The 20,309-nt window shown below is 42.1% G+C and overlaps 1 protein-coding gene across 4 annotated transcripts in view; it reads right to left on the bottom strand.

The window, feature by feature from the left end:
* MYOF (myoferlin) overlaps positions 1-20,309 on the bottom strand; it is a 159,033-nt gene that overhangs the window by 120,161 nt on the left and 18,563 nt on the right. For all 4 annotated transcript variants that reach the window (XM_044240117.1, XM_044240116.1, XM_044240119.1 and 1 more), the window contains exons 2-3: positions 16,372-16,427; positions 14,052-14,143 (exon numbers count right to left, since the gene is read on the bottom strand). In XM_044240117.1, coding sequence (XP_044096052.1) covers positions 14,052-14,143; positions 16,372-16,427 — 148 coding nt within the window. The remainder of the gene's footprint in view (positions 1-14,051; positions 14,144-16,371; positions 16,428-20,309) is intronic.

The following is a 20,309-nucleotide window of genomic DNA, read 5'->3' on the forward strand; positions in this document are numbered from 1 at the left end:
CTTCTTAACTGGCTTCCACACACACTGGGGTTCAGCCTTTCTAGCACCTGGAGTCTGCCAGCCCAAGCCAGTTTTGATCTTTCCATAGTTATGCCGCTCTCTTGAAAATATGGAACTAAAGAGAACTGCACCAAGAACCCCAAGCCACAGTAACATTGGCTTCTAGTCAGCTGTCCACACAGCCCGAGAAGCTTCTCCGGTGGGCTATCCATCCCTCCTCACCCACCACAGCAGGGGAAGGAAAGGTGGTGATCCACCTCCACAAATCCCACTATTGTTTACATGTGGCAGTGACAGAAGTGTCTCATCGCTGGGAAAATCCAAATATTAAAAGACTGAAGACAAGTTCTTTTGTATATCAGGAAATGAAAATTTCTCATAAGCCATACCATACCTCTCCACCAAATTAATTTCATTCCAGACCACAGTTTCTGTTTTCTCTAATAAAAAAACAAGAAGAAACAAACAAAAAACCAAAAGCCACAAACCTTTGCTCAGGGAGTTAGTATATTTCACAACCCAAGCCTGTCTTTTTTTCTCCTTCGAATTCTGTAGCCCCAGTACCGCTCTGATGTATGTGTGTGGGCAGCTCTAGACTCCCACCTAATGTCCCCAACTCTGGAAGATGAGCGGGACCTGCCTGACTTCCCTCTCCCTGAACTGCGGCCTGGAAACAGTCTCCCGGCATTACGTTGGGGGATAAAGGGCTCATTTCATTTACCTCCCCTTTCTCGGTAGTCACTGTCCCATGCTGCTCATGTTCACTATCTGAAAACATGGTTACGTATGTTTTCTGTAGTTTTTTGGTGTATCAGGTGAGTGAGTAGATCTGGTTCCTGATATGTTATCTTAGTGCAAGCAGAACGTGCAAACTATGGTCACATTAAGGCTTGGAGGGGTTAAGTCACTTGCCTCAGGTCACCACTAGTCACCAGTAGAGCTGAGTCTCTAGGCAGTCCCAGTCTGCCTCTGAAATTTCAGCTTTCAAGCACTATGAGCTGCTGTCTTCTTATGAGCTTCCTCCCCTTAAGGTCCATATCTCTCTACAAAAAGGCAGGAACTCTGGGACAGGTGTTTGTTTCCCTTGTGATCTGACCCCTTTGTATTCTGACTCCTTTGCAGCTTTTACCCAAGCTGGAACCAGAGGGCTGTCCAGAGAACTGGACTGGACAGAGTCCACATCGATGGGCCATTACTAGGTGGGCTAACTGTCCAATGTTAAGATACTTTAGATTTCATTCATGTATTAGTATCATAAACTTGTTGATTCATTCAACAAACACTTACTGAGAGCTTATTATGTGCTAGGCACTGTGCTAAGCGCTGGTGTTACAGCAGCAAACAAGATAGATGTGGGGCTCACATCTAGGGGAAGGCCAAGAGAATAACCAAATAGATAAGAACATGTCAGATAGATAGTGGTGAACTAGATAAAGCAGGAATGTGGACCAGCCATATCCCTGAGTATTTATCTAAAACCCAACACAAATGTCCACATGCCCAGCTGGACTCCCCCCACCACTCCCACACCCATAGGAGCTCCCTAACAGGAAGGGCTCCGAGGAAACAAGGCAGGGCAATGAGCAACAGTAGGGGCTGCTCCAGAGTGGGTGGTCCCAGATGCTGAGACCCAATGATAGCATTTCACATCGACTGCAGTTAGAAGGAAAAAGTACTCCATGCAGAGGGAACAGTGAATACAAAAACCCTAACGGGTAACTCTTCTTCCTCCTTTGCATGCATCCACGCCCAAGCATGCACACCACACGCATGTGTGCGCACACACACACAAACTAACCTGAAAACTGGTAAACACTTTTCCTTCCTACATTGTCAGGCTCCTAAAGTGGATTCTTCTTTAGGAACTCAGGTAGAGTGACAAAAAGACCAGGAGGCCCAAGGAGTCAGGGTCCCAGCCTCAAATCTCATCTTTGCTTCTCAAGGTCATTGGGAAGATCACATGAGACAAGATATACTTTCCAAAAATGTATCTTGTCCGCTGTAGAACATGAGTGTAAGTGACTTACTCTTCAAGAGTATACAAATGACTGCTTAAAACTGTTAAGGCGGGAGGAATTACCAATACTCTGATGACTGTTCTTAATTTTTTTTTTTTCCAAAATTAGAAAGAAAAGTGACTTCCATTCTAGCAGACAATCAGTAATTCCACCTACATTCTGGTTCCTACGGGTGGTTTGAGGTTTTCAGTATAATACAAAAGTCAAGAACACAGGCCTGGACATAAAGGCTGACTCTGACACAGACGACTGTGTGACCTTGAGCAGAATACTAAGCCTCTCTGGGGAACAACAGGACCTGCTTCAGAGCGCTTCTGTGAGGATTAAGGGGGATAATGCATTCAAAGGGCTGGGTCTAGTCTTCCGCAGAGAGAACTCTTACCCTCCAGTGGCTGGGAAAATCCTTCCACTCTGACATTTCAGCTAAAAATACTTATTTTCATCACATGACCAAGAGGCACTTCTGGCTCTTTTCTCCCACTCATTCGGGCTGGCTGGCTGGCTGGAGGACTGTGAAGTTGGCAGAACGGACCAGCCAGCTCCCAGCACCCGAGGAGGGATGCTGCTGACACACCAGGCCACTGCTCAAGCTGACTGACCCCGGCAGCCCCTTGGTGTGGGCGTGGCTGCACAGGCAAACCTGTTTGTTTCTAGGCCCGGAGCAGCAGATGCACAGTGAGAGCTGTGTTTGCACAACCGGTTTCCACGGCAACAGGAACATCAGCAGGCAAGACATTCCTCAAGCTGGTAGGAAAACCCTCTGCCTCCACCCTGTACTTCCAGGTGAAAAGGAAGTTCCCACACTGAGCAGTGAGCAGATCCCTGAAGGCCAACTCGTTAGTAAAAAAGCCAAGAAAAAAAGTCTGGGGCCAAAGTACACCAAATAGTTTGGACAAACATACACCGTATTCCCAGGTGGATTTAAATTTTTTTCCTGCAATGTACTTACAGACAAATCCGACCAAGGTGTACACATTGTTTACTTGGTGACAACAAGGTCAAAGTTCATAATTCCTGAGGAGAAGGAATTGTGGCTTATGCCGTCAGTGCATAGACAACAAAGGGCCACTATCATCTGCACATCATGCCAAAGCTGACTCAGGGTCAGCTTTCACCGGGAGATGGTGACCAACGACGCAGGGATAACTGTAGGACACAGAACTAACCTCCCAAATAAAAAGACCTCTCCCGGGGACCCTGCCATAAGGGCCTAAAATCTCCATTTTGTTCACTTCCTCAGATGAGTCACCAAGTGGCCTCAGTCTCCAGATCGCTGTTCTTGGGAGGTTAACACGGGATCAACTATTAATGTTCATCCCACAGTCCCTCTGGAGCAGTTTCTCAGAAAGCTCCTTTCAACCATCCCTGAAGGACGGAGACATGGGACAGTAAGTGCTGTTGGACAGTAGGACTTGGCCGAAGGTGCAGATACGGCTCAGAGGGCAGGCCAGAGTGGGTACGCAGAAGGGGGCCCTGGGACATAAATACGGACACTGGGTGCCTGTGAGAGGTCAGGAGAAGGGGGCTTCCCCCCCCCAGAAAAAGGGGAGGGAAAGCTGAAAGAGTAATGACTACCAGCTTCATATTTTGCCTGGAATTTACCTTTTTCTGGCCTAAAAATTCCCGTCATGATAATGCCACAGTACAGCTGTCTCCTTCGGTCATTGTGCTCAGCAGACAGCATAACAGCAAGTACAAGTATCTCAGCAAGATGCATGGAGCCCCCAACTTGGGAAGGACCCTCTTCTATAAGGACCCACCATATTTTCTTGGTTCAACTCTGTCTCTGGAAAAGCATACCGACCACCCAAAATGAGTGCCAAGTTAAGCCGTCGGGTAGGGAATTGCCCTCTTTCCATGACTGCTGTCATCGGGAGGGCCCCACCGTGATTTCAAGAAGTGTCAGATGAATAGGTAATGGTCTCCCAGCATTGTTTCCCGACTTCCGGTTACTACATCCAGTCTCTACACACAAAGCCTGATTGATTCTTTTAGATCATCCTCAATGCCCCCCTTAATGGATTCCCATTCTACTAGGAATGACATCCAAAGCCTATGCCGTGGCTCACACCATACATGCTGGGGCTTTCCTAATCTCCGCTCCGACCCCATTCTAGCTTCTCCTGCCCTTTGTGCTCCAGCCTCCCTGGCCTCCTTGGTGTTTCTCCGACGCCCCACATACACTCTGGCCTTCTCTCTGCCTGCAATATTCTTTCCCCCAGAGAGCTGCATGGCCCGTTCCTTCACTTTATTTAGGTCTTTGCTCAACTGCCGTCTCATCACCGCCTCATACAACACTGGATCACCCCCCCATCATCAGTCACTCTCTATCCTTTTACTCTGCTTTACTTTTCTTCATGGGCTATACCATATAACACTTTCCTCCTTCTCTTAGATCACTCCATAGCACCTGACCCATTATACATTTCTTCGTGTATTTGCTTGTTTTCTGAATCTACTCAAGCATATTTCCTTCAGGAAAGCAAGGATTTTGTGGGAAACAGACAAGAGCTACAAGGCCAAGCCTTGCCGCCACATTGAAATAGAAGAATCATAAAATGATAAAGGCTTGAACCAGGCTGGTGGCTGTGGCCAAGAAGAAGCAGCATGTGGCACAAACAACAAAAAGGAAGAAAAAGTAAGATTTGGCAAAAGGTTGGAGAGGTTGTGAAAAGAAGGAGATCCAGAGAGACCTGACGTTCTGAGCCCCAGTGGTCCAGAACTATGCTATCCAATATGGCGGCCCCCAGTGACACGTGGCAAGGGAGCACTGGAAATGTGGCTCGTCTGGATTGACATGCGCTGTCAGTGGGAAAGACACGTGGGATTTCAAAGACTGTAAGAAAAAAATGCATGTAAAATGTCTCAATGATTTTAAAAATACCGATTATATATTGAAATGATAATTTGTATATACCCAGTTAAATAGAATGTATTATTAAAAAACTAATTCACCTGTCTCTTTTTGTTTTTTAATGTGGCTACCAGAAAAATTTAAATTACATTATGTCTGCATTCTATTTCTGTTGGAGAGAGTGGTCCAGAATATAAATAGTGACATCACTGGTAGAAAGAAGGGAGCAACAAAGAAAAGAGACTATTTATTTTTTAATTTAAATTCAATTAATTAACATATAATGTATTACTAGTTTGATGTAGAGGTTAGTGATTCGAGAGTCTTGTGTAACACCCAGTTGTCGTTAAATCACATGCCTGCCTTAATGTCTATCATCCAGTTGCCCCATCCCCCCACCTCTCACTCCTCCAACAACCCTCAGTTTGTTTCCTATGATTAAGAGTCCCTTATGGTTTATTTCCCTCTCTGATTTCGTCTTCTTTTATTTTTTCTGCTCTTCTCCTATGATCCTCTTTTGTTTCTTAAATTCCATATATGAGTGGGATCATATAATAATTCTTTCTCTGACTGACTCATTTCTCTTGGCATAATACCCTCTACTTCCATCCATGTCACATGCAAATGGCAAGTGACATTGGCATAATACCCTCTACTTCCATCCTTGTCACTGCAAATGGCAAGATTTCATTTTGTGAAGGCTGAGTAGTATTCTATCATATACATACATATATACATATATATATGGATAAGGACGTATATATTTATACGGATAAAGAAGATGTGGTGTATATATATTTATATATGTATATAAATGTGGTGTATATATTTATTTATACATTTATATATGTGTGTATATATATATATTTATATATGTATATAAATATATATACACCACATCTTCTTTTTTTTTTTAAAGATTTTATTTATTTATTTGACAGATAGATCACAAGTAGGCAGAGAGGCAGGCAGAGAGAGGAAGGGAAGCAGGCTCCCTGCTGAGCAGAGAACCCGATGCGGGGCTCGATCCCAGGACCCTGGGACCATGACCTGAGCCGAAAGCAGAGGCTTTAACCCACTGAGCCACCCAGGTGCCCCTACACTACATCTTCTTTATCCATTCATCTATTGATGGATAACTGAGCTGAGCTCCTTCCATAGTCGGGCTATTGTGGACATGGCTGCTATAAACATTAGGTGTAGGTGCTCCTATGGATCACTGCATTTGTATCTTGGGGTAAATACCCAATAGTGCAATTGCTGGGTCACAGGTTAGCTCTATTTTCAACTTTTTGAGGAACCTCCTTACTGTTTTCCAAAGTGGATGCACCAGCTTGCACTCCTAACAACAGTGCAAGAGGGTTCCTCTTTCTCCACATTCTTGCCAACATGAATGGCAAGAATGGTTGTTTCCTGACTTATTAATTTTAGTCATTCTGCCTGGTGTAAGGTGGTATCTCATTGTGGTTTTGATTTGTATTTTCCTGATGTCAAGTGATGTTGAGACTTTTTTCTTTTCTTTTTTTTTAAGATTTATTTATTTATTTGACAGACAGAGATCACAAGTAGGCGGGGGGGAGTAGCCGGGGGGGGGTGGGAAGCAGGCTTCCTGCCGAGCAGAGAGCCCGATGTGGGGCTCGATCCCAGGACCCTGAAATCATGACCTGAGCCGAAAGCAGAGGCTTAACCCACTGAGCCACCCAGGCGCCCCGATGTTGAGACTTTTTTCATGTGTCTGTGGTCCTCCTTGAAGAAAGGTCTGCTCATATCTTCTGTCCATGTCTTGATTGGATTTAACCAGACTGTTGAGTTTGATATATTCTTTATGGATTTTGGATACCAGTCCTTTATCTGGTAAGACATTTGCAAATATCTTTTCCCATTCTGCCAGTTGTCTTTTGGTTCCGTCGACTGTTTCCTTTGCTGTGCAAAAGCTTTTTATCTTGATGAAGTATCAGTAATTCATATTTTGCCTTAGTTTCCCTTGCCTTTGGAGACGTGTCTAGCAAGAAGTTGCTGCGGCCAAGGTCACAGAGGTTGCTGCCTGTGTTCTCTTCTAGGATTTTGATGGAGTCCTGTCTCACATTTAGGTCTTTTATCCATTTTGAATGTCTTTTTGTATATAGTGTAAAGAAATGTTCCAGTTTCATGCTTCTGCATGTGGCTGTCCAATTTTCCCAACATCATTTGCAGAAGAGACTGTCTTTTTTCCAATGGATATTCTTTCCTGATTTGTTGAAAATCAGTTGGCCGTAGAGTTGAGAGTCCATTTCTGGGTTCTCTATTCTGTTCCATTCATCTATGTGTCTGTTTTTGTGCCAGTACCATACTGTCTTGATAATCACAGTTTTGTAATAGAGCTTGAAGTCTGGAATTGTGATAGCACCAGCTTTGGTTTTCTTTTTCAACACTCCTTTGGCTATTTGGGGTCTTTTCTGGTTCCATACAAATTTTAGGATTATTTGTTCCAGTTCTGTTAAAAAAAGTTGGTGGTGGGCGCCTGGGTGGCTCAGTGGGTTAAGCCGCTGCCTTCGGCTCAGGTCATGATCTCAGGGTGCTGGGATCGAGTCCCGCATCGGGCTCTCTGCTCAGCAGGGAGCCTGCTTCCTCCTATCTCTCTCTGCCTGCCTCTATGCCTACTTGTGATCTCTCTCTGTCAAATAAATAAAGCCTTAAAAAAAAAAAGTTGGTGGTATTTTGATAGGGATTGCACTGAATGTGTAGTGTAAGAATAGACACTTTCACAATATTTGTTCTTCCAATCCATGAGCATGGAACATTTTTCCATTTCTTTGTGTCTTCCTCAGTTTCTTTCATGAGTGTTCTACAGTTCTCTGAGTACAGATTCTTTGCCTCTTTGGTTAGGTTTATTCCTAGGTATCTTATAGTTCTGGGTGTAGTTGTAAATGGGATTGACTCCTTAATTTCTCTTTTCTCTGTTTTATTGTTAGTGTATAGAAACGCAACTGATTTTTGTGCATTGATTTTATATCCTGCCACCTTACTGAATTCCTGTATGAGTTCTAGAAATTTTGGGATAGAGTCTTTTGGGTTTTCCACACAGAGTATCATGTCATCTGAAAAGAGTGAGAGTTTGACTTCTTTGCCAATTTGGATGCCTTTTATTTCTTTTTATTGTCTGACTGCTGAGGCTAGGACTTCTAGTACTATGTTGAACAACAGTGGTGATAACAGACATCCTTGCCATGTTCCTGATATTAGGGGAAAAATTCTCAGTTTTCCCCACTGAGAATGATATTTGCTTTAGGCTTTACATAGATAGCTCTCATGATATTGAGATCTATTCTCTCTATCCCTACACTATGAGGAGTTTTAATCAAGAAAGGATGCTTTCTTCTGTAAGATGATTTTTCTGCAACTATTGAGAGAATCATATGGTTCTTATCATTTATTTTATTAATGTAGTGTATCACATGTCTTTGTGGATGTTGAACCATCCTTGTGGCCTAGGAGTAAATCCCACGTGGGCATGGTGAATAATCCTTTTACTGTATGGTTGGATCCTATTGGCTAGTATCTTGGTGAGAATTTTTGCATCTATGTTCATCAGATATATTGTCTGTAATTCTCCTTTTTGGGGAGTTCTTTGTCTGGTTTTGGGATCAAGCTAATGCTGGCCTCATAGAAAGAGTTTGAAAGTTTTCCTTCCATTTCTGTTTTTTGGAACAGTTTCAGAAGAATAGGTATTAATTCTTCTTTAAATGTGTTGTAGAATTCCCCTAGGAAGCCATCTGGCCCTTGACTCATTTTTTGGGAGATTGATTAGTGCTGCAATTTCCTTACTGGTGATGGGTCTGTTCCGGTTTTCTATTTCTTTCCAGTTCAGTTTTGGTGGTTTACAGATCTCTAGGAATGCATCCATTTCTTCCAGATTGACTAATTTGTTGGCATATAGTTGCTCATAATATGTTCTTATAATTGTGTTTCTCCCATGCTCGTTGTGATCTCTGCTCTTTCATTCATGATTTTATTTATCTCTGTTCTTTTTGATAAGTCTGGCCAGGGATTTATCAATCTTATTAAGTCTTTCAAAGAACCAGCTCCTAGTTTTATTGATCTGTTCTATTGTTCTTCTGGTTTCTATTTTGTTGATTTCTGCTCTAATCTTTATTAATTCTCTTCTCCTGCTGAGTTTAGGCTTTTATTTGCTGTTCTTTCTCCAGCTCCTTCAGGTGTAAGGTCAGGTTGTATATTTAAGACATTTCTTGTTTCTTGAGAAGGGCTAGAATTGCTTCCCTCTTAGGACTGCCTTTGCTACATCCCAACAGTTTTGAACAGTTGTGTTTTCATTTTCATTTTTTTCCATGAATTTTTAAAATTCTCCTTTAATTTCCTGGTTGACTCATTAATTCTTTAGTAGGATGCCCTTTAGCCTCCATGTATTTGAGTTCTTGCCAAATTTCCTCTTGTGACTGAGTTCCATTTGAAAACACTGCGTTCTGATAATATGCAGGAAGTGGTCCCAATCTTTTGGTACTGGTTGAGACCTGATTTTTTACCTAATATGTGATCTATTCTGGACAATGTTCCATGTGCACTCAAGAGAAATGTATATTCTGCTAACTTTAGGATGAAATGCTCTGAATATATTTGTGAAGTCCATCTGGTCCAGTGTGTCATTCGAAGACCTTTTTTCCTTGTTGATTTTCTGCTTAGGTGATCTTTCCATTGCAGTGAGTGGGATGTTGAAGTCCCCTACTATTATTGTATTATTATCAATGTGTTTCTTTAATTTGGTTATTAATTGGCTTATGTAATTGGCTGCTCCTATGTTAGAGGTATAGATATTTAAAAGTGTTAGATCTTCTTGTTGGATAGATCCTTTAATTATGATATAGTATCCTTCCTCATTTCTTATTACAGTCTTTGGTTTAAAATCTAATTTGTCGGGACGCCTGGGTGGCTCAGTTGGTTGGACAACTGCCTTCAGCTCAGGGCGTGATCCTGGAGTCCCGGGATCGAGTCCCACATCGGGCTCCCAGCTCCATGGGGAGTCTGCTTCGCTCTCTGACCTTCTCCTCGATCATGCTCTCTCTCACTGTCTCTCTCTCTCAAATAAATAAATAAAAAATTTAAAAAAAATAAAATAAAATCTAATTTGTCTGATATAAGGATTGCCACCCCAGCTTTCTCCTGATGTCCATTAGTATAATAAATGGTTTTCCACCCCATCACTTTATTTATTTATTTATTTATTTATTTTAAAGATTTATTTATTTATTTATTTGACAGAGAGAGATTACAAGTAGGCAGAGAGGCAGGCAGAGAGAGAGAGGAGGAAGCAGGCTCCCTGCAGAGCAGAGAGCCCAATGCGGGACTCGATCCCAGGACCCCGAGATCATGACCTGAGCCGAAAGCAGCGGCTTAACCCACTGAGCCACCCAGGCGCCCGTCCCCATCACTTTAAATATGGAGTTTCCTTTGGGTCTAAAATGAGTCTCTTGCAGGTAGCATATCGATGGGTCTTGCTTTTTTTTTTTATCTGATCTGATACTTTGTGCGTTTCGATCAGGGCATTTAGCCCATTTACATTCAGAGTAACTACTGAAAGATATGAATTAATGCCATTGTATTACCTGTAAAGTTACTGTTTCCATATATTGTCACTGTTGCTTTCTGGTTTATGTTACCTTTGGGCTTTCTCTTCACTTAAAGGATTCTTTTTAATATTCCTTGCAGGTCTTGTGATCACAAATTCTTTTCGTTTCTATTTGTCTTAGAAGATTTTTTATCTCTTCTTCTATTCTGAATGACATCTTAGCTAGATAAAGTATTCTTGGCTGCATATTTTCTCATTGAGCGCCCTAAATATATCATGCCAGTCCTTTCTGGTCTGTAGATAGGTTTGCTGCCAGTATAATGTTCCTACACTTGTAGGTTTTGGACCTTTTGTCCTGAGTTGCTTTCAGGATCTTCTCTTTGTTGCTGAGATTTGCAAATTTCAGTGTTATATGTCGGGGTGTTGATCTATTTTTATTGATTTTGAGTGGGGTTCCCTGTGCCTCCTGGACCTGAATGTCTGTTTCTTTCCCCAGATTAGGGAAGTTCTCAGCTATATATATGCTCATACATACCTTCTCCCCACCTTCCTCTTCTTCCAGGATCCCAATTATTCTAATATTGTTTTGTTTATGCTATTACTTATCTCTCAAATTCTCCCCTCATGATCTAGTAGTTGTTTATCTCTCTTTTTCTCAGCTTCTTTATTCTCCATCATTTTGTCTTCTATATCACTAATTCTCTCTTCTGCCTCATTTGTCCTAGCAGGTAGAGCTCCACTTTTTATTGCATCTCATTAATAACCTTTTTTATTTCAACTTGATTAGATTTAAGTTCTCTTATTTCTCCAGAAAGGGGTATTCCCTGCTGTCCTCTACACTTTTTTCAAGCCCAGCACTTAGTATCTTTATAATCATTATTCTGAACTCTAGTTCAACGTCTTATTTTTACCCCTGCTGTTTAGGTCCCTGGCAGTTAGTACTGCCTCTTATTCTCTTTTTTGAAGTGAGTTTTTCTGTCTTGTCTTTCTTGCAGAAAGTGGTCACTTTTCTGTTTGTAGAGTTGCAGCTATTTTCTTAGATCTCTAGTTGAGTTCACAGGTATTCAGAATGATTTGATAGTTATTTAGCTGAATTCCTGAATTCCTGAAACTAAGATCTATCTACTCCTCTGCCACCTTGGACTATCCTCGAAAAGGGACTATTATTAGTAACATATTAGGGGCTACAGTGAGGTTTGACCACCCACTTCCTCCAAATTTTGTGATATGGGAGATAAAGCTGCCCTCTGGGAGTTGGGTGGGAACAGATAAACATACTATTGGTTCAAAGCTGAGATACACAAATAACCTTTAAAGCTACAATGGTTTTCAGTCCAATATAGTGGGATCAGAACCTACCAGAGTATATTTAAATAGCTTAAGAAGAAAATGCATCAGTCACCAAGGGGCATTTGTCAGCAATGGAATATGGGAAAAAAGATCTCAACAAGATAAACATGCACAGTACCTATCAAATCCTATCAAATCACTGTCCAGGAGGTTAATATCTGTCCAGGTTCTCTTAGCCTGACACCATTAAGTAGAAGACCCCAGCCACAGGGGTGACCATCTAATTTACTGTCCACACCAATCCACTGTTGATAGCAAAAGAGTTACTGTTAGTTATTGTGTTGGGACAATAAACCAAGACTGTCCCAAGAAAATCAGAGGATATGGTCACTGTACCTCAGCTAATTCTTTCTAGTTTATTCCTCTCATTGCAGCCTTCTGATTATACCAACTGTACCTAAGGCTAAGACATACATTTTAAAATGTATGACATTACTAAAAACTTGGATGCTTCTTACATTGATATAGACATTTAATACCAGGTGTATTTCTCACCCCCAAACTTATTACTAATTTAATAATACATCTTATGGTCAATGACATCTTATAATCAAGTATACAGAGTAATTTGCAGTATGACACAAAGAAGAATTCACTGATCGGGATGCCCTCCCACCAGACATTTATCTCCCCTGCAAAATAATAAGTAAGTAACCTGGCTTTAAGCATCAGTTTCTTGCAAGCTTGGTTAGTTTGAACTGGTAACCTAAGACTGGCTTCTGAGTCTATAAGGCCAATGTCCAGATCAAGGTCTGGGGTGAATTTACTGACGTCATTCTGTCCCATAGAGACCTGTTTCAGATGTCCCCAACCCTCAGTGCCACCATGGGCACCATCATAACCCTTCTCCATTTGAAACTGGTAGAGGTGACAGAGACCTGGCTTAGGTCTGTCAAGTTTAAAGGTTTTATTTATCTATTTGACAGAGAGAGACCACAAGTAGACAGAGAGGCAGGCAGAGAGAGAGAGGGAAGCAGGCTCCCCGCTGAGCAGAGAGCCCGACGCGGGACTTGATCCCAGGACCCTGAGATCATGACCTGAGCCGAAGGCAGCGGCCTAAACCACTGAGCCACCCAGGCGCCCCAGGTCTGTCAAGTTTAAAAGGCCAATAAGATGTTAAAATGAAAATGGGGCTGCAAGCAGATCTTGAATGAGATGTGTATGGTCACACATAATCAGAAGAAGAAATTATTTTGCTTGTGTCTAATACAGCTGAACATCAACAGTTCAGATAAACCATCAAAGGTAGGAAGTGACTATATGCAATTAACAAAGATATATATAGATAGATATAGATACAGATATAGATAGATATAGATATATCAGGAATACAACATAGGTTTCACAGGAAGAGCCAAATTGGATTCACTAATGGTGGATTACTGTTTGTAGTCTCTTAGGAATATAGTAGCCCCTCCTTTATCTACAGGGATATGAGCCAAGACACCTAGTGGATGCCTAAAACTGCAGATAGTACTAAACCCTATATATATTGTGTTTTTTTCCCATATACACATACATATCTACGATAAAGTATAATTTGTAAATCAGATACAGTAAGAGATTAACAACAACTAATAAGAAAATAGAACAACTATAACAATATACTGTAATAAGTCATGTGAATATGGTTTCTCTCCCTACAAAATACCTTATTTTTTCTTAAAATATTTTATTTATTTATTTGACAGACAGAGATCACAAGTAGGCAGAGAGGCAGGCAGAGAGAGAGAGGGGGAGGAAGGCTCCCTGCTGAGCAGAGAGCCCGACGTGGGGCTCGATCCCAGGACCCTGAGATCATGACCTGAGCTGAAGGCAGAGGCTTTAACCCACTGAGCCACCCAGGCACCCTAAAAAATACCTTATTATAGTAAGTCACCTTCTTGATGATATGCGATGACAAAATGCCTACATGATGAGATGAAGTGAGGTGAATGATATAAGCACTGTGACATATTGCTGGCTTACTGACCTTCTGACAATATTTCAGAAGGAGGTTCATCTGCTTCTGGACCTCGGTTGGCCGTGGGTCACTGAAACCGCAGGTTAAGAGGGGACTACTCTACAGAACTCTGGGAAAAGGCCTTGTGAGAAATTAATCACATCTGATATTGGCTCAGAAGGTTGTAGGGGGGAGGGTGGGGCATGGAAATGAAGTACACTTATACAGGAAGTATTCCAAAAATGTTATTAACAATATGTTCCTTCAACAAAATAAACAGTAATGAGATAATATGTAAAATGAGAAAAATAGTTGAAATCAACTTACTTATTTTGTCCAATTGTCTCAAAATCTTTCACAACAATAGTAAGGGAAGATGAAAAGTCCAGTGGTACACCCCTCAAGTCAAACTCCAAAATCTGTCCACAGAAAGGTTATAAGAAAAGTTGTTAAAAGAATGGGGTAATATAATAACATGTACCGACACTAAATGTTGGGTCATTATCTTCGCCACTGACAATCTTCTGAATTACTCAATTCTATAGTTAGATAGAAGTGACCAAATTCCAAAACTGAAGGCTGTGAGGGCTGTGGCAAAACACACCAGACTTAGCCTCAGAGGACCTGGGGTGACTTCTGGCTTCCCATTTTCTAGGCTCTGTGACTATGGACAAGCCACCAAACCCACCTCATAGAGAATTTACTTAGTGCCCACCGCAATGGGTTAGAAGAATAAAATAAAATGAATGCTTTTTTCACTGTTTATTTTTAAGTTACTTGCTCTTCCCAATCATGCTATTATCAAAGAGATGACCTTTTTGGACCCAATCCAAAAAAAACCATTTTCTAAAATGCATCAGCCTTTTATTTTAAGTCCCACCATGATCAGTTTGTAGTAGACGAGACTGTCATCTTCATGAAATAAACTGCTGTCTAATGGCAACTTAAAAAAAATCAACAAAACATCAGAGATGCCTTTTATTGATTATGTAACATATGAATTAAATAAAGCAGCATCTACTGATGATTTTATTCTCCTTGTAATGGGTTTAGCGTAGATGGAGAATGTGTCAGACCTCATTTTAGAACGCTAACCCCAACAGGTCTCGGGTTGCTATTTCATTTGGGTTAGAGTTCAGTTATAAAACTACAGTTGGGAAGTTTACTTGATAAATACATTTGCAATTTAAAAATTACATGTTGGAAACAATGTGGGGTGAGATGGGTGATGTCCTGCATGTCTGCTCACATGACCATATATCTCTCTGCCATTGGCCACATGAATTGACCAAATACAAAGAAGCATGTTACAATTACTCAAAACCTGAAACATTAGATGTACACATATAGATTTTTTTTTTCAATTTGCTTTATTCTTGGAGCTCTGTACACAGTGCTAGGATCCAGAGCATCCATAGGGACCAAGCAGACTGGCCTCTTGCTTTCATGGAGCTGGCAGACCAGCTGGCCATGTTCTGGGTTCCAGTGAAATTGCAAAGAAGCAGAATTACCTCTCAACATTCTGCTTCTCAGAAAGGCATTAAAAAGGTGTTCTGTCTTCACCTCATTCAATGAAAAGGTAAAGTCTTTATCCTACAGAAATGTTGAAACTAGTCGTGGGGGTGGGGGGAACTTTACAGTTGGCAGAAGGGAAGTCTACACAGCCCCGTGACTCAGTGAAAATAACAAAGACATTTATCACTGTGCTTATCCAGGAAGGTTTCAATGGATTTTGGAAAAAAACAATGGGGCTAATGTTCATCTTTTAAAAAAAATTAGTCAGCAGAGGAAAATCTACTCAGTGGAAAGAATTAAAATTTTCACATATCTACAAATATATTCAACACTGAACCATTTACAAAATAGATACAAAGTCAACAGTGAGGGAAGTAAATAAATGATATTATATTCCTTCTACAGAATATTGCATAGTATTAAAAATACTTCTGAATGGAAGAATATGGTATATGCTCAGGATATAATAGTAAGAAAAAATAGGATAGAAAGCCATATGTGCTATATGATGCTACTTTGCTAATCTCAACACATCATATTTTATTAATATATTTATTCAATAAACATTTATTGATATATCCCAGATGTTAATAGCAGTTGCTTCTGGATAGTGGGTGGGTGCAAAGGTAAATTTTTTTATGTTGCTCTGAAACTTTCAAAATGTCTACATTAAGGATATACTAGTTTATCAAAAGAGAAAAAACAATAAAGGTCATTACTCAGCCAGAGTCATGGCTCTTGACTAGTGACATGCAGACAGGTTTTTAAATATGGAGCTTTCCTCCTGGGACTCCGGAGATGATCTAATCCCACCCCCAGCCCTACATATGCACCCCCAACATGCAACCTAATGGGACCAACATCACTCAGCAAATGCAGGGCTGCTCCAGGTTAGAAACCAGCCCTCTCACTTCCTGTCCAGGCCTCGCTCACTGCACTATTCTACAGGAGACATCATTGCGGTACGTGTCCTTGAACAGTTCTGCTGTCTCCAGGGCCACAAAGGGAGACGGAGGGGTGAGGGTACAATGCAGACATTCTTCTTCCAAAGAGAAAAGCTAACCCTTGACCGAAGATAGGACAATCAGATGTAGCTCATCCACTGAAACAATGTAAAGAAAAATGAACTTACCTCGTTCCAGAATGGGTTGAGTTCATTGTCAACTTTCTTTGTTTTCTTTTTCTCATCTGCAAATAAAAATAGGATGTATCAATTAATTAAAAATACTCCTAGAACATGTACCATTCATTCATTCATTCAAACCTGTGTGCCCATATTTTCCCACTCATTTGCCTAGAGTTGGGGCTGCCTGAATCAAAGTTTTCCAAACTGAATGGCTTGTTTTTTTCTGGCTTAAAATGTTTCTCCCATGCCCAGATCTACAAGATGTTAGGGGATCAGGGACTCAAAATCATGGAAATGCTGTGATCCCTTGTCTTTTTACCAGCTTCCACAGACCAAGGTTACCCAGGGCCTCTGGGTCTCCAGGTTGTTGCAGAAAGAAGCCAACAAAGCTAACCTTTGACAAGCAGGTGTCACTGTTTTAGAGATGTAGCTACTGAAATTCAAACGAGCTAAGAAATTCTCAGCTAATTCTTCTGAGCTCATACTTGGCGCTGGATCCTATATAACCTGCAATTTCCACACTGAAGCCAATGCCACCTCTGCATGTGGTAACACCCCACAGCTTCAAGATTGAGCTGGACTCCCTCCCAGAGGCCTTGGCCTAGAAAGTAAACAAACACTTTCTAGGACCTGCAGAGAAACGTAGGGTCTCCCTCACTCCAGGCTCACCTTTCCTGAAGATACAAGTTTTCTTTCTCTGTATCTGAGATTGGATGAATAAATGTTATTTATGTTATTTATTTTATTTATGATGAATAAATGTTAGGTCACCTTCCTAAATAAATGTCAATCCAGCTAGTGCTTAAAGTTTCCTTAGAGAAGTCCAAAGAGCAGGGGCATCTGTTGGGTCTCTAAGTTCCCCAATACTTATGAAAATAAAAGCTAGTGTTTGAGTACAAAATGCTTTGTAAGCAAGAGCTCCTCTGTTTTTTGTTTTTTTTTTTAAAGATTTTATTTATTTATTTGACAGAGAGAAATCACAAGCAGATGGAGAGGCAGACAGAGAGAGAGAGAGGGAAGCAGGCTCCCTGCCGAGCAGAGAGCCCAATGCGGGACTCGATCCCAGGACCCCGAGATCATGACCTGAGCCAAAGGCAGCGGCTTAACCCACTGAGCCACCCAGGCATCCCAAGAGCTCCTCTGTTTTCAGGGCCAAAAATAACCAAACCAAACCAAAACAGTTTTCCCTCTGTGTGTCTCGTTTACCATCACAAAGAACATTCACAACACTTGTGACACCAGATGTACGGCGGGAGTTCCCTCACCAAAAGTGATTTTCTGTGATTCCAGATGGGTGTTTTACAATTTAACTCCATGCCGACACCGCCTATCTGGAGACATCGTCAGATCCCACAAGTTACAGGTTCAGAGGACAACAGTAAGTCCAAGTGCTTCTGATCTAGCAGGCTACAGATCTATGCTTCCCATAACTCCCTCATTGGGTTCAATTTATTTGCTAGAGTGGCTCATAGAACTCAAGAAAACAGTTATTTATGTTCACCAGTTTATTAAAGGCAGTGATAGAGGGTACAGATGAACAGCCAGGTGAAGGGATACCTCACGTAAGGTCTGGGAGGGTCCTGGGCACAGGAGCTTCTGTCCCTATGGAGCTGGAATGCCTCAACCTGCTAGTACATGGATGGGTTCTCCCATCTGGAAGCTCTCAGAACTACATACTTTTAGGATTTTCATGGTGGCTTCCTCACACAGGTAAGATCAATTATTAACTCTATTTCCAGCCCCTTTCTCCAGTCTAGAGGAGTGGTGGGTGGGACCGAAATTCTAAGCTTCTCATCAAGGCTTGGTCTTCTCAGAGACCAGTCTCCATCCAGGAGCCATCCAGGAGGCCACCCAGAGTCACCTCATTAGAACAAAAGATGCTCCTATCACTTAGGAATTTATGGGGGTTTTAGCTCAGTGCCAGGAAATGGTGGGGGAAGGGGTGGAGATCAATGTATATATTTTCTATGATCTCACATCATCTCATCTCTTTAAAAACCCAGGAGACATGTATTATTTTCATCCCCCTTTTGGAGCTCAGGAAACTGAGAAGTGACATACTCAAAAGTGACCCAGTTAGTAAGTAGTAGGGATGGCTTTTAAACCCACCAGACATCCTCTCATTGGCCACACTTGGAACGGTCCCCAGTTTCCCCTCTACTGCATGGCAATGTAGAAGGTAGTGGGTTTTGTTCAGCTGAATGTCATATTGCTAAGGATTCCAGCACGCACCAGTTGTGGGACTAACCACCTCATTTTTCCAAGACCTCAGCATATTAAAGTCATGAATCACTACCCTCATTCTGCTAAGCATTAACTTTTCCACTTGAGAAGCTCCCAGAACCCAGCCGGCTTCCCTTTCTAGACTTCAGCGTGACTCTGCTCATCGGCTCATGCCTGGACCTGTGCTGGTTAGTTCTAACTGTGGTCTCTCTAGGTGGCCCACAGAGCCCCTCCATGGATCTGATTCCAATACCACTGAGAAGCTGGACTGTCCCCTCCCACATGGCCATTTGGCCCCACTCGCCCCTCCTGCCCTCTAATGGAACCCTCTCAATTTTCTCTCTGGTTATAGTATAAGCAAGTACTCTTAAGAGAAAGAGGAGCCAAGAGAAGTTTATACTGACAGAACTGGATAAATGGCTTCTTTCCACAATGGTAGCAGCTCCCTCTAAACAGCCATCTACAGGGGCCCGGATGTGCCTTCTACTGCAGCATCTCTAAATTCTTACAGCAACCTTGCACGGTTAACATTCCCATCCCCATTTCACAGACAAAGAATTGAGAGAAGCTGGTTAACTTGCCTCAGGCCGCACAGCTAATAATAAAAAAAAGAACCTATGTCCCCTTGGCTCCAAAACCTGGTGGTGTGTGTTCACTGCCGCACAACAGCATCTCACTGGAAGCTGTCGGAAGCACCGGATAAAGAAAACGCATAAATATAAGAAATGTGATGGGCTTGGCATCCTGAGCAATGGCCATAGGAAAGCCCAAGTTCAGGTTTGAGAGTACCCTGGAGACTCTCTAAGACTATTTGCTCCAACACACAAAATGTGACATCTGTGAGCATTTCTGGGGAGCCAGTTTACTGAGCTCATCAGATTGTCAAATGAGTTTGTGACCTTCACAAAAGTTAGGAATTCCTGCCTATCCTTCCTATCCTTCCAGATCTCCACTGCCCTTGCTGCTACAACCAGGGCTGCGTGGTTGGAGAACTGAGTCAGGAAAGAGTGAAGCTGCACTCTGGGACCACAGCAGACCTTCGAGAGAAAAGACGGGAAATTGCAAGAGGTCACAGCAAGTTAGTAAAGCAAGGAGAAAACATCAAGTCATTTACAGGAATTGGGCACAGAGGCTTGAGGCAGGACTTGGGTCACTGAAGGATGGTACTGAAGCAAAACTTTGGTCTCCAAGTCCCCAGGATTCCAGGCAGGGAGCTAAGGCAGGGCCAAGGGCTCCAGGGAGGCTGGGGAATGAGCCAGAACTTGCTCACTTAAATTGAATCCCCAGCCTGGTTACGACCTGGGAATCAGCATATGAGAAGAAATGCTGCATGGGGAAGGGGGAGGTTCTTGGTGCTGAGCCACTACTACGGATCCCCCTCCACTTCCCTAACAGAAGCAGGATTGTTCCAGAGTCAGCAGTTGAGGGGTGTGAAAAACGGGAGAGTCACTTGTTCATTTGCTCATCTTTAAGCATTTGCTAAGCACCTACTATGTGCTGGGAACTAAGGAAACCCAAGAGCACAACTTGGTTCTTGGTCTCCAAATGTTTCACATACAGAGTTCACAGGCTATTGAATAGAAACGAATCCCGATGCACGTTTTCAGCAAACAGGGAAAAGCCCACCATGTTCTTGCCTGCTTCACCCTTGTGGTGGAACTTATTGCTGTCAGATGGGAATAACAGGAATAATGCCTGCCCAGGTCAGGCTTAGGGACCTC

Source organism: Neovison vison, chromosome 2 (assembly GCF_020171115.1).
Source record: "Neovison vison isolate M4711 chromosome 2, ASM_NN_V1, whole genome shotgun sequence".
NCBI classification, from domain to species: Eukaryota; Metazoa; Chordata; class Mammalia; order Carnivora; family Mustelidae; genus Neogale; species Neogale vison.